This window comes from Asparagus officinalis, chromosome 3 (genome assembly GCF_001876935.1).
Source record: "Asparagus officinalis chromosome 3, Aspof.V1, whole genome shotgun sequence".
Lineage (NCBI taxonomy): Eukaryota > Viridiplantae > Streptophyta > Magnoliopsida > Asparagales > Asparagaceae > Asparagus > Asparagus officinalis.
Genome location: NC_033796.1, coordinates 33,907,391 through 33,922,921, shown reverse-complemented (window position 1 = coordinate 33,922,921; position 15,531 = coordinate 33,907,391). Strand labels below are relative to the sequence as shown.

Here is a 15,531-nt window from a genome sequence, read left to right as displayed (position 1 = left end):
GGACTAATGAGCTTGATTTAAATGATCCAAGTAAATATAAAAATTTCTTCAGCAGAATGAAGTTGCAAAACTACGTACCATATTCATTCAAATAATCCATTAACAATCGTGTGAAAATATCAGTAAGCACCTCTGCCTCCGGTGAGTGACTAGACAGTGGACAATTGAAGTCTATTTTGATATAAGCTTTTGGGGTAAAGAACATAGTATCAGGCTTGTACCACAATCTTGAAAATGATGATTTCCTCAACAATGTAGGAAATTTAACCTAGTTTAAAAGATCATAATATTAGATAAGCATGTCAACTGATAGGTGAAGCAAAGCACTGAACAAAGCATGCAATAGCAAAATACACCTTTTCTTGCAATCCTTTGAGGGATAAATCCGTTGGGATGAATATGTTAGGACTTGGTAGGTGTAGATATGCATTCGGAGCTTTCTCTACCCATTGCTACAAAAATATCAAAAGACAATAAAAATTGCACAGAATTTTAGGAGTTGAATTTAATCTTCACCCACAAATTAACTGTGATACATTTATTGAAAAGAACTAACATAAAAGCTACTACAGCAATAAAAATAGTTTCCAAAATAAACATGAGGAATATGTAAACGAAGAAACAAACCTGGATGGTAGAAGCAGTAATCTTATTGATAGAGTATGCAGTTCCATACCATGGCTCGACTAAATCAGTACATCCTTCAAATTTTTTTGATTCCCAAAACACTCTGAAAATAATAGAAAATTCTAGCAATATGAAAACAGAAAGAACAATAAGCAAAGTACAAAAGTAATGGGCAATATGCAAATCAAGGCAGTTCATTACTAATCAGGAAGGATGGTCATAGCCTGCTGTGCGAACAAAACACAAAAGTTCTGTTGAAGCACATCCCGATAAAAAAAACATACTAACATAATATATTAGGCCCAACTATCACCAAAGTAATTCATACTAACATAATAAGAAACCACAATGCAACTGTTGACAGCCCAGGCATTCAGTAGTACCTCCTAATCAATTTCTAACATTCTAGAGTCTGTTAGAAGAACAGTGAAATCCTACGGATTTTTTTATTATCAAGCATGTGGATGGAAGTGGGAAAGATAAAAGCAACTTTCCACCGTAGAGAATATAATTCAAACTTCTTAGTTGTACCAAAAGCAATGATATACTTTCTGACAGCTGCAAATCAATAAAAAAGAAAACATTCACATTTACAGACGGGAAACATTTTTAGAATTAAAAGGAATTAGATGAATTCCTCTTGCTAACAGAACCAGAGTCATACCGAAGGAAATATTCAGCAAGTTTAAGACACATGCAATGTTCCAAGCTCATGAAGATAAAGAAAAGAAGTCAGTTGATTACAATACATCTTCAAAATTGGCAAAATGTTAAATGAAACAGACACCCAAATGATTCTTCATTATAACTTCACTACCAACTAACGGAATGCCAAAAATATTATAGCAAACTAAGTTGGATACTATTTCAAAGTAATATTTTCCCCAAAAAAGAAAATATACATTATGGTAGGGAATTCATGAAGGATACTGGCGGAGGGAAAGAACAATTTTTTGTTCCATTTCTTCTGTTGATTGAGGTGATAGATCTCTTATTTGCCAGTTTGGAGGAGAAGAAAGGGAGAAGAGAGAAGGGTGAAGTATTAGAAGGAATGAAGGGGAGGGTTCTGGATGGCAGGAACCAGGATACAATGGATATCTCTTATATTGTCCAAATAAATGGGAGAGCAAAATTTCTAAGTCTCCCCATGATATGGGGTACAATTAGAAAAAAAAACAATAACATGATTTGGAGGCATTTTCTGAGATATAGTAGGTTTGAGGGATTTTTATTAAAAGATCCAAAACCTACACACACACACACTACTGAAACAGGACAGAAATGTGTACAAAAATAATAATAATAAAATCATATGAAGGACTCTATCTGTAGATATCCAACTTAAAGCATTGTACAAATTACCTGACATTCTCCATGTTCAGTTCATCTAACGCACTCTGGATGGTGCTTGGAACAAATTTGGAAGGCAATGATGATCCCACCAGCCAATCTTCTGGAGGGTATAACTGGAATTCACATACAAGTGAAAAAAGGATTTAATTCAGTTAAAAACTATTTCCTAACAGATGCAACGCAATTATAACGAAAGCACCAACAATAAACAAGATTCAGAAAATGTTTATGAATGTCAGCTTTTAAAGTAGGATGGCTTCACACTACAAGGACAACAAAGTCTTCATCCCAAATCATCAGGTTCAGCTCAATAAATCTCTTACACATTCAGTTTCAGTATTCACTACATAGAGTACAAGTGTACAACCAAGTTCTATGGAGGCAGTCAGCAGCCTATGCAATTCCTCTTTTATTCTGGATTGGAGCAAGAAGTGAAAGGGGCTCGAAGTCAAGAATGACACTTGGTGTAACGTGGGGAAAGGCCACAGAACTATAGTTACACAGTATGCGGTACATAGCCATTCATGGTACGAACTAGGGTACACAATTCCACGCTTATAAATTGGGATATGAGGGGAGTAGCTTGCTTCAGAACGCAAGTTCGGTCAGTGATACATTGTAAATTATTTTTGGGTGTGCTTATAGTTTTCCAAACTATATACTAGAAAACAAGAAAAAGCTAATTGCCCATTTTAATATTTTTTTAAACTAGAAACTAGAAAGCTAACTATCCCTTTCAATATTTTTTCAACAAAATACTTTTAAACTTTTTTTATGGCGTCATTTTTTTGTTTTATTTTTTTAACATAGTACGTGTTGGGATCATGGCTTCATTTCTCGTTTTGTTAACATACGTATTTAATTACAATAAAGTCATTGACTCAAATATTCTATGGTCTCCATTTACTCAGTGGTGCATATTGCATTGTGTCTTGCGCAAGTGCACTGAAAGGGACTTCGTACTCCCTATGCTTGTAAGCAGTATGCTAATTTTGGGGAACCAATTCATGTATCGAAGGGAACCAGATCACAAACGTACCAGTAATCGGTTTACTGTATGACAGTTCAAGGGGGTTCCAGGCAACCACCCAACTATGCACGGAACTATAGAAATCTATACTTCTATACTACTTATAAAAGATGATATGGGTGTCAAAACTTTTGAACATCTATTTTGCCCCTTTCAATTTTCAAAATTCCCTTTTTTATTTTTAAAGTTAATTAATAATTAAAAACTCACAAGTTGTGAACAATCTTTTTTAATTAATTAATTAAAAACCTCTTAAAATTCCATAAGTTGATTAAAATATTGTGATTAATTATTAATTTATTAAACCTCTCAAGTTACGAACAAAATTAATTAATAAAAAACTCTTTAAGATTTCAATTTTAATAAATTATTAATTGAAAACTTGTAAAAAATTTATAACTCATGTAATTTAGCGAATAAGTTATGAGCAAACATTTTTCATTAAATCAAATTAATAAATATCTTTCTACATTCTACACCAATTAGTTCCTCACCCCTAAAGAACCGTCATCTTTTGACTGCCTCATCTTCCCAAATAGCTACTATCGTGGTGCCATAGCATAACTGTAAGCCATTCTCACCATTATCATCAAATTGTCATCCTTTTGATTGATCAATAATAATGGTGATATGTTAACATATTTCTCCGTTTGCAGGTTGTTTATGATGTGACTGAACAAGAAAGCTTCAACAATGTGAAGCAATGGCTCAGCGAGATTGACTGCTATGCAGGTGACAATGTAAGCTTTTGGTGGGAAATAAATGTGATCTAACTGACAAGAAGGTGGTTCTTATAAAGCAGGGAAGGTAATTACCACTGAATGCATTTTCAAAAGTGTGTTACATTTGGATTGGTTATAGTTGACATTTCCAGGAATTGACGTTTGGATTTTGTTCTCTAACAATGTAAAGCTTTGCTCTGCTCATTTAAAGGCACTTGCACATGAGATCAGCAACCCTTTCCTGGAGATGAGTACCAAAAGTGCCACCAATGTTGAGAAAGCGTGCACGACCGTGTCTGGAGAGATAAAGAATTGATAATAGATTTTTTTCTCATTTAAATCTTTTGACTAAATAATTTAAATTAATATCTAATTATATTTTTTGTTTAATTATTGTGCATGTTGATGTTTGTTTTCAACCAATGGCCCTCATTAAATACCTTCTTAGAAGTTACCATGAAGGTTTTATAATGCCTTGTTAATCTTTTCATCAAAATTTCCTCCTCTCTACAGCTAAGATGAATTCTACTAAAAGGTAAGTTGACACCGGCTAGACCAGGCGTAGCATAACATCGCTTAAGGTAAATAAATTTCGCTTTTCGTTCAATTCAAATATGTTTCTTATATAAATTTTGCTTTTTTGTTTGATTCAAATATGTTTCTTATTTACATTGTAGAAGTTGCAGAATATTGCTATTTGGATGAGGGCATGGAATGTGACCTAGGATAAAGCGTGTGATGCTCTTTTGAAAGTGAGAGTTTTAATTAATAATCTCTTTTATTCTCACCAGTTAGCACTGTGTAGATGTTTTACTAAATCTGTAGAATTTTCTTAACATTATATGACTGAAAAATAGTGTGTCATGCATATATTCTATTATGCATTATATGAGCATCAAAATAGACAGATTCTCAAAAAAGCAATCACTATGTCTGCATGCAGTTAAGCATTTCATCTCTGGTGAAAAAGAATTAAAGTCAACATGCAACTGTCTATATTTACATCCATAAATATCTAACCTTTTAAACACAAGATCATTTTTGTGAAATTAAGTTATAAGTTTTATGTCTAAAAAATAATAAGTTTGTGAAAATTAAAAAGCAATGACAAAGAAGAATTTAAGAAATTTAGAAAATGGCACAAATTGAATGAAAAGAAAGAAGGAAGAAATTATTATATAAGAACATAATATGAAATTTTAAAACTAAATAAGATCAGTTTTGTTAAAGAAGTCATTCAGCTCTTTATTTGAGCATTTCTTTAGGAAATCTTAATAGAAAAGAAAAGAAGAATAAAATTTATATAGTTCAATGTTTGAGAATTCAAGGATTGAATGCTTTGTTCCCCTTGGAAGTAATTGTGTTAAAAACCCAAAAAAAAGAATTCCCATATTTTTACCTTAAATCTTTTTTTCTTTTTTCATTTGATCACTCTTTCATGTTTACAAAACACATTCGCAATATAAAACAAGTTCGTCCACGTGCAAAGCACTTGCACTATACTAGTACTAGTGTAATAGATAGAAATGGATACTAGTTATTTATGAAGCGGCAGCAGAAATTGATGAAATTGAGAAATGCTGGAACCAGAACAACACTGTTCTCTCTGAAATATTGTAGACAATAAGATATTTCTTACACGTTTGAGCATCTTGGTGATAACTAAAGAGGACTGAAAAGCCAAAAACATGAACTGATGAAGCTTTAGAAACCAAAGAAGAAAATAGTAAATATTTGTATATTTAGGTAATGAACCGTGAATGACCTTGATAACTTAAGGTAATATTGGAGCATATAACAACAGGAGAAACACAAAAAAAACACCAAGAACAATTGGATCAAAGATTGCAAGGCATCATTCAATTGTGGAAGTTTATAACAATAACAAAAAATATGATAAGGATTAGGATCACAGCAAAAAAAAAAAAAAAAAAAATTGTATCGCATGCTTACATAGAACCTAGGGAAAAAAATACATTTAAGTAATGACTCAGAAAAATAGAGTGGGTGGGGGGGGAGGGGGGGGGAGGGGGACAAGCGTGGAACCTCATCAAATAATGGTCATGACTCCAAGGTACTAGGAAAAGATTAGAGAATAAGTTATGTGCTTGAATTCTTGTGCAAATAGCAGATGTCAGCCTTTTGTAAGGGAAAGATTCATATTCAAAGTAAACATGCAATATAGTCTGAAATTGCACCATTCGCTCAAAGATATTTCCTGAACTGCCAAATAAAATGGAATCCAGCTGGTATATTTGCTGGATACAACAGAAATGCATCTGTAACAGTGTGCTCAACCAAATAACGGGCAGTTGCTGAACGTTGGCTTGAAAGGAACTAATGAATATACTCACCTTCCAATAGATACTTTGGCTTAATTTGGATTCCTCAAAAAAATGCTCCACAAATATAAAAATTACTAGGGTGTGTGCCACAAAAAATGAATAATATATGACTTTTAGGGCAGAGCTCTGGTAATCAGGAGTAATTCAAGATATTTCAGACACTAGGAAAGGACATGAATTGCATAAAGCTCATAACTAGCGTCCCAAGGATGGATTTGCATGAACAAAATAAAAGCAGAGATTTATGATGCCTAGTGAACGGACTGTGTAAAACTACTCAGTTTGCTACTAAACCTGATAATAGCAATATGGCATACCTTCATGTTTGATGAAATGTTAACAACATAGTCACGAGGACGGACTTTGTCTTGATAATGAAATCCATTTTCGCATATAGCCGCAAGCTTGACAACAAACAAGATTTTGTTAGAAAACATTCATACAATGCAAATTACAAACCTAAATCATAACTATGAAAGCATTCAAAGATTAGAAGGAAAATAATAGCCCTTGGTACGCATGCAGATTATCTTGGTCCATAAAGAAAAGTATTCCGCTCCAAAGAGCATGTCTTTTTCTGTTTCGAAAAAGTTTGCAACCATATTCCATAGAACATGGAAGATAAAGCAGTAGATACACTGGGATAGGAGTCCAGATTCGGCACATCATATCAATATTAGGATATTAATGGATCACAACAGGGCTACCTCTTATCTCTGACATTAAGATCTTTCCACAGCAATATGTGCTATGCAATATTTAATTACAATCAGGTGTTTATTACAAATTGCACAAGGTACAAGGAGGGAAATAAAGTGAATACACATGTAGCCAGGCATTTAGCTTAAAGCTGAATGTACTATTATGGTGAAACATGCACTTCCAGGTTATATAAGTTCAAAAGATGACGCTAATAAAATCAAAGCTATGCAGGACATGTACAGTTACTACTGGCAATCACCTATGTCAATAACTAACATATCAACAATAAGAAGATGGACAAGGAAATATGAAAATTTTGCCAGTCCTATGTCAAATTTTGCCTACCTCAGGTGCATTATTATGACATGGCATAAAATAATTAATTTGACCCATTAAGGAACAAGACTTGGTGTTGGAAGAGGTGTGATATGTTAAAGCATTTCATTTTTTTGTGACGATGGTAGAATCATTAAAACATTGGTTGGACACATCCAAGATTTCGTTATCAATAGAAATACGAGATTCCCTAAGTACTTCAGTGAGTGCTTTATTTTATATTATATAAGAAGTGTTGAAGGAGAAAATGAAATATAAACAGACAATGAAGTGAAATGAAGAATGGGAATTATGGGTAACTTGTCAAAAAGGGGCACCGTAATGAAGTACAATGCAGAAAATGCTGAAAATTTTGTGAGGGAACTAATCAAGTGGCTTAAACAACACAATGCGAGGTTTTGATGAGAAGTAAGGGGTTGCACTATTGCCGTTGAAGAAGATAGATGCACTTGCAGATAGACTTTAGAAGAAAAGAAGGAAAAAAGGTGGATAAAAAGAAGGAAGAAGGTTATTTATAAAATATGCTGCAAAAGAAAGTCAAGAACAGGACTCTTCTGGTGCGATAGTGGATGAGGTGCTGGAGGAGGAAGAGGCTAATGAAGAGGATTCAGATAAGGAGGATGCCAATGATGTCATGAGACTCCCTTCGAAAATAAGTTAGATGATGACAGTGTTTGCTAAATGTTGACACCATCCAAACATAGCATTATCCAAGTCAATATTTTGTAGCATTTTCCAAATAGTTTATGGTGCATAAATGAAAATAAATAGATATCTCAAATATGTGATATAGATGCAGAGATATATGTGATGTTTAGGATATAAGTCTAAGAAGTGTATGACGCTGCTTTAAATTAAAATATGTATTACATAATTGAGGACACATTTGAATAAGTGTATGCACATATCCAAGGAGGGTCCAAGTGTCGGTATCTGGTAGGGTATCGAAGTTATATGGCCTCATGATATAAGTACCCATGCTACATTGGCTATTACACATAAAATGGCATTGCCATCACACAACTAGGAGCACAAAGCAACTAGGAACATAGTGATATTATTTTGCCTCGTTCTATGAGACAGGTCCTGAACCAACCATAGTTCCAGCTTGTGCACCAGAATCATCCATTCGCGAAATGATCCTGATTATGCTGTATTTTCTCATAATACCAAAGATCAGTGCCTTTAACTGACGTTCCACATCACCAGAAACACAGAAATGTCTCCATTGTGAGAAGTTCTTTTACAAGCCGTACACCTCTTCATGGAGCTTATAGTTTGAGAACCAAAAATACTATAGGTATAGTCATTTAAGATAAAAAGGACATGAAACCTCAACCATACTCCAAAACCTGATCGTTCAGAGTTCAGATAATAATTTATCAGGCACTAGGCATGTTTGTAAACTGTATACTGAATAATATATCGCGCACACACTGTCAGCTTTATTAGGTAAAAACTCGTTCTTTATACTTAAAAAATAGAAGATGCAACCTAGTTCTCCAAGCATGAGTTCCCAAAGAGAACAATAACTATATAACAGGTAGTGCTGGAACACTGATCATATTTAAGCTCCTCTTATTCTGTGATCAGCTAAGGTGGGGACTCAATTTAAAATTTTGATTGAACATGGTAACTTTTGATCATGTCATGCTCTTAGAAATGGACTTATTTGCATGTCTCGATATATAGCTGCCTCAAGATTTAGTTCTCTAATTTGCAATTTTATGAAGAACCAAACAAGAACAAAATGTGCTCTACAGCAGTCACTTTGAGCCAGCTATGCAAATTTCGGTTAATGTCCATAGCCTCACTGGTTCTCCAAAAGAGAAAGGTCCGTCAGCAATTGTGCAATAAAGCTTAATCTGTCAATATAAATAAAGAACTAAGCACAAAAATTCCACGCGTAAACAAAATTACCTCATCAAATATCCATTTCGTTACTCCAGATCTCTGTAAGAGTAAAATATATTTGAACAGTAACCCAACAATATCTTCAACATGTTCTGGCACCAATTACATGATTCATGATTAGATTATACTATTCAATAATATGATGAGTTTAAATTGCAATATATATAACAGGAAAGGATGTATAGAATAGAAACTAACCATGGCCGGCATCTGTGAGCTCAATGATTACATTGAAGAAAGAAAACTCCAAACTCCAATCTCCTTCACCAGCACTCAAACCCATAGCCCATCCTTTGGTTGTTAAATTTATCAGATCAAGTTAGCTAGTATATCCAAAAATAGGCAAAAAATAAAAAATGAAGTGGTCATTACATGGCTAGGATGTGTAGACATGGATGCATGATACAATAAAATACAATGCCATACATGATGCAGCGGTGCAATAGTTAGGTTATGCTGAGTAAGAAAACACCAATAAGAAAATATTTTGCAGGTACAACAACACAATAACAAAGCGTTTATCCCAACTGTTTTAGGTGGCTAAATTAATCCTACTCTTCCATTCACTTTTGTTGATAGCTATTTCCACTAACTTAAGCATTATCCTCATCTATAATAATCTTTTCAGGTGTAATAATATAATATATTAAAAATAAAAGATGTAATACATCCCAGTTGTGATAACACTCATAAGATCACTAGCATGCCAAAGGATAAATCCTTGTCTGGATGCATTAAAAAGAGAAAACATAACCTCAGTAAAATAATAGAACTACAAAGAACTGAAATTACCTAGTGTTTTCAAAATATAAAAGAGAGATCCCTCGCCTTCATGCCCAATAAGGTGACCAAGATACCTGCAAGGCCCTTCTTTGTAGTTACGTATGCTAGGAGTGATTGGCCATATAATTCTCAACGTGTGACCTTGCTTTATTGGGACAGCCTTGACAAGAATCTGCACCGAACTAGCAAGTTAGTTTCACAAAATGGCTTCCCAAACTATTTTGATGTTAAACTCAATTCTTCATAAAATTTGTGAGCAAAATTAAAATATGAACAAGAAGTTAATATTAATATTTGCAAGCTACTGGATGCAATCAGACTAGTAGAACTGTAGAATGCATACTTTATCTCCATTGAGACATATTTCCAGTTATAAAGTTATCAAAAGTATAGGAATAGTGTCTAGTTATTTGACAAAGAAAACTAGAGATAAGAGTGTCAAGCAAAATACTTGAAGATGTTCAGAGGTGCAGGGTTGGCCAGGAAAATGGAAACAGTTCCGCCCCAGGTTCCGAATAGAATCAAACTTCTTTTCAACCTGTGTCTGAATTTCGTCTAGGGTCTCTGTAGTATTCAAGGAACACAAACAATAAAAATTTATAAGAGAAAAAAAGATCAGTAGATTATCTTTCAACAAAAAAGCAACACCCTACCTTTTCCATACACGACAAGCTGCATTAGGTTTGCCGAATAGTTTTCTTGATAAAATTTAAGTAGTTCATTTCTTGTGTCTATGCCTTTTTCTTTTGGTTTAACTTCCAAGGTATCCCAGCTTCCTGTAAAATACTTAATATAAGCAAAAGAATAATTCACATGCAAGTACTAAAGATTACAAATGAGTCATGGAACTAGGAAAGGAGCACTCTCTATTCCTAAATGTAAAAGACTTAATAGTGTCAATACAAAAAGCTAATAAACATGACATGAACACAACATGAGAACTTATGCCGCTGCAACTTTTTCCAAAAACTACAGTAGAATTAAACTACATATTGGGTTCATGAACATGGGAAAAAAACGAAGTTTCTGGGGCTAAAATAGTATAGGCTTTGTACATCTAATTATGGAAACTGCATAATCAGCCACGATCACTTCTTGACATCTACTAGAAATCCTAATAAATTTGGTAAATATTCAGTGCTAGACTATTAAAAAAAACAAATGATTTGACATCATAAATCAAAACAGAATTTCACTCAACAAATTAATGTAGATATTGGTTTGTCTCATAATCTATTTTCAAAACCACTGGATGGCATTAAAAGCAGAGATTTGCTGCAACAGAAAGCAAAGATCATTTCCAAATAAACAGTGCACAAAAACCAGCAACATTTAGAGTTCTCTGTCGCTTTCTTTCATCTGGAGGAAGGCTAAGTGAGGGGCAATCTTTGTAACTCGTAGACAGAAGAAAAAAGAACAAGTACAATCTTTCTCTCCAAATAAAAGGTTTTAGATAGCAACTAGTAATCAAACTTAACTCTATGGAACCAAAATTTTAGTTATATGCCAGAAAGCCCTTGCTGGGAGTATGGTCTTATCTTCTGATGAATCTCACATATTCAAGAATAAAGACTATTTGAGAGTTAATTAAAGTGCCTCTACTCTATACAACTTTTATAGTGGTACAGAGATGCAAATAATGAGTGTAGCTCAAATGAGAATCATGATAGCGTGCTTTACATGACAGATCTTCAGATGGGGAAGGCTATTGAACTACTCCATGAAAAGGGGAAAAAAGAGAAAAATAAAAAAGAAATATAAGACTACAGAAAGACACAATTAAAAATTCCATCCACGATTAGGACTAATTCAGAAAACGGATCAAGGCAGAAAGTATAATGAGTGTAGAAGGGGGTGAAGTAGATGATAGAGACGAAAAGAGAGATGCAAACACATACATGGATGCCAATGCAGTATAAGAAGGAATTCAAACTCTTAAGTCTTAAGTGAAATGATTGGGTTGGAATCAAAACTCCAAAAGACTAGGTAATAACACTGCAAAGAGAAAAGAATGAAGTTATACCTGTTTGACAATTTGTTATAAGAAATAATTAATATGGGTATCTCACATTCTGACTCAAACCTAGAATTGCTATATAGAAAACCACCTGGTAAATAAGAATATATGCATTGAAATCTGGGGTGCAAAAAAACATCAGTGCCGGAGATATATCCGTATTAGTTAGACTATGGATATGGTTACTAAATATCTATATCCGATAGGATATAGTCATGGATACGGAAACATAGAGAAGCATCCAGATCCATATCCGAAATATCCCAATATATGTTAATCATATAGTTCCAATTGTTTTGACTATTAGCTTAATAGATTTGAGGTTAATTTTGATGATCCAAAGATCTGATCTTAGCTTTTCAGATATAAATGAAAATATTAATGGATTCTCTTGTATCATATGACCTATATTTTTCTCAATCTTATCGGTTTTTCTCATATCCATTTTGTGCCCACGTATACTTTCTCTTATTTGATCTGCAACCGTATATGATTTTGGTGGATGTGGCCATGTGGGTACAAGTTTTCCTCACCGAGACATATCTGGTATTCGTATCCATATCCGTCATTGGTTAAGTGCAAAACGATATGGTAAGTTTCATATCCAAATCGTGTCCATTCAGTTTGGACCCCTATTGTAATAGACATTGTGTCATATTTTTATCTCTTTTTTTTTTTTTGACTAGAAGGAACTTAATGTGTGATGTCCTAGGATGAAGCTATAATGTATCTTATGCATCCTTTTGCTCTAGCATGTTTTATATACAAATTATAGTTGAATATAACCAAAAGGAGAACAAATTTAAGTGAGTGCATGCATCACAAAGAAGTATCAGAAAGGAGCAGAAATTGGTTCAAGAAATACCAAGCCTATGAGAATATTGAAGGCATAAAAGCTATCCGCAAGCATATCCAGAAGGATGAAAACAGTATCCAAATTTTGTAGTATGACTTTTATCTTATACTCGATAGAGCATATACCTCCTACAGACATGGTGTCATCCCAAAAAGTTCCATATGTAGATACATGATGAGTCTCTAACAGTCACCAAGAGTAATCTTAATAAACAGCTGTCTACAACCGTACAGTCTTAATGATGATGAACAGATGAAATACTTTGTTACTGAAGAGCAACCTGGAGAACTACATGCATCGACATCTAAGATATGCATCACAATGACAATTAACTACTCAAAACAAATTACAGCCTGCATGCATTAACAGAATTAGATAGCAATTTGTGGGAAAATTGTATTGCCAACGTTGGTAATCAATAACCCATCATAAACCCAGACTTGACCATCTATATATGCTTAGCTGTCCTCAATTTGTGTTGCAAGAGGTCCTCATAAAATCATTTGAGTAACCTTGCAAAAATAGTGGTAGATGAATATAGATTATTTAAATGCTTGTTCAACATGATTCTCCAAAATCCTTTATCAAACACAAAAGTCACGTCTTCAAATTTAATATGGTTTTGCTCTTTCTGATACATTAAGAATGAAGGTTGCCAAGGCTGACCAGTTACTTTATAGACTGCCATGTGGTTATAATTGAGTTTTCCGAACACCTGATTCAGCTTAAGCTATGTACTTCTAAACCTAAAGTAGAAGCAACACCTTATAGTATATTCAAGCTCATTGACAGATCCCAAGGCACCTAGTAGTGCATAGATACTGCAGTAGCACATCAGATAATAATCTGCATTATTTTTTCAACATACTGTAAAATAAGAACAGCCGATGTCAGAGTTATAAAAGCTAGTAACAAGAATTTTATTTGGTCAGTAAGGAGCAATACGTATAATAGATTTCAGGCTTGATACTTATACTTCATTTTTCAAACTAGCGTAAAACTGGTAACCCAGAAGCAGAGCAGAATAAGTTAGTAGCAAGCCCTTTCTCAAAATGTGAGGAGCAACTCTCATATAATATTTCAGGCTAATTTTAAAATCTGATCTTCTATAATTATGTGGTTTACAGATAGATTTGAAGTTCATTTTTAAGCCGAAATTTCATGTCATATCTGAATTGCCCCTCTCATTCTCTCTCAGAAGCAAGCTTGCCAAACTGAAAAATAAAACTAATATCCTAAAGGTACAAATGGCCACCACCCATGAGACCAAAAAAGAAAACATCAGAATTGCTAACCTGTGCCAAATTTGTGATAAGGATGGTCCTTTGAACTCAGATGCTTATGGAGCTGGAAAAGAACAATTCAAAAAACAAAGCTTAGCATTTATCTGAGCATCTTTTGAATATAAGCCCTTTCATGAAAACATATTCAGTCCTCGTACAAGAATATAGGGGGGGAAATTAGAGGCTTGTAAAGATGCATGAGGAAAGCTCTAGAAGGAAGCAGTTGACTTACTGAAAGATCAATACATTCTCTACAATACTGTAGTAGAGAAATCTTTTAATAACAGACAGGTGGCAGTAAATAGGGGATAAGAGTAAAAAGAAACTGACAATGCTTCAATAATTAGCAAACAAATAGTTAAATCCAGAGTCCCAGACAGCACAAAAAATACAGCCAAACACCCTTATCCCCCATTTTTTCTGTGTCAGTACATGAATCCTCTTCCTCCGTTCCCCTTTCACTCTCAGTATTAATCTATGTATTAATTAATGCTTTTATTTATCATTCCATTGGCCACTATGTTATCCAATCCCCATTTTTCTTTAATAAGCATTGTAAAAGTCGACACCAAAGGTGCACCATTATAGAGTGAGAAAAATAGGACTTGTTGACCAAGGGTAAAGAATACATTAAAGCAAGATTCCTTCAAGACAATAATTCGTAAATAAAGTACAGATATTCAACATAAATTTTTTATAATCTTTTGGCGCTAAGATCATCAGAAATTTTCTATGTATTACCTACGAGTTTTGCTACCCTAACCTTGAAAGCAAATGAGAGATATCGAAATGTTTGCAATTCATCGCCTTAATCTACTGGACAGAAAATGATTCATTCTTCAAATCATTACAAGTAATCTTAGCAAGACATCCTAATAATGCTCAAAAAGCAGGGGGAAAAAGAAAAGAAAAATTCACCTGATTCATCCGCCAACCATCTGATAATAAATTTTTTCGATTTTCTGATTGAAGAAACCAAAGAAGATGGTTAAAAACAGAATATCCAACAGAAATTGGCAGAAAACACATAATAATTTGTCATATGAATTGAAGCAGTACCCATTACCAGAATCAACAGCTTTTATTTCCCTGATGGTAGCATCCGGAGACATCAATGGCTTGATAAAAAACTGTGCAAATCTGATCAAGAAACAGAGTGCAAAGTGAGAAAGCCAAAGACTGCAGAGTAACAAAAAATGTAAGTAATCATCAAAAGGCTGTATTTACCTATCCAAAGCCTCTTCAAAGCAGTCTACATTGACATCGAAATAGAAGTTTGTAAGATCAGGAGCCGTAAAAGCATTAGTGGAGCCTCCATGCTGATGTCCCCACCATCACACCAAAATAGTTGAAAGTAACAGAATTCCACAGGTAAAATATAGTATATCAGCATAAAATTGGACTTTAGAAACTTTTTTGAGGAAATAAAGAGCAAATTATATAACCAGTTACACCTCCTAATAATACATCAAGGAGAATCGGCAACATAATAACATACAGAAGGCATGTCGAAGAATAATTATAAAGTGACAATAAACATAGTTGCCTTATTCCCTGGAGATA

General features: G+C 33.9%; 1 protein-coding gene across 1 annotated transcript in view; it reads right to left on the bottom strand.

Moving 5' to 3' along the window:
• Positions 1 to 15,531, bottom strand: part of LOC109833714 (insulin-degrading enzyme-like 1, peroxisomal) — a 40,769-nt gene that overhangs the window by 19,483 nt on the left and 5,755 nt on the right. The window contains exons 4-17 of the mRNA XM_020401499.1: positions 15,196 to 15,287; positions 15,035 to 15,108; positions 14,887 to 14,930; positions 13,981 to 14,032; positions 10,466 to 10,588; positions 10,264 to 10,376; positions 9,822 to 9,984; positions 9,228 to 9,320; positions 9,036 to 9,121; positions 6,395 to 6,481; positions 1,990 to 2,093; positions 628 to 730; positions 357 to 452; positions 79 to 268 (exon numbers count right to left, since the gene is read on the bottom strand). Of these exons, the coding sequence (XP_020257088.1) occupies positions 79 to 268; positions 357 to 452; positions 628 to 730; positions 1,990 to 2,093; positions 6,395 to 6,481; positions 9,036 to 9,121; positions 9,228 to 9,320; positions 9,822 to 9,984; positions 10,264 to 10,376; positions 10,466 to 10,588; positions 13,981 to 14,032; positions 14,887 to 14,930; positions 15,035 to 15,108; positions 15,196 to 15,287 (1,420 nt within the window). The remainder of the gene's footprint in view (positions 1 to 78; positions 269 to 356; positions 453 to 627; positions 731 to 1,989; positions 2,094 to 6,394; positions 6,482 to 9,035; positions 9,122 to 9,227; positions 9,321 to 9,821; positions 9,985 to 10,263; positions 10,377 to 10,465; positions 10,589 to 13,980; positions 14,033 to 14,886; positions 14,931 to 15,034; positions 15,109 to 15,195; positions 15,288 to 15,531) is intronic.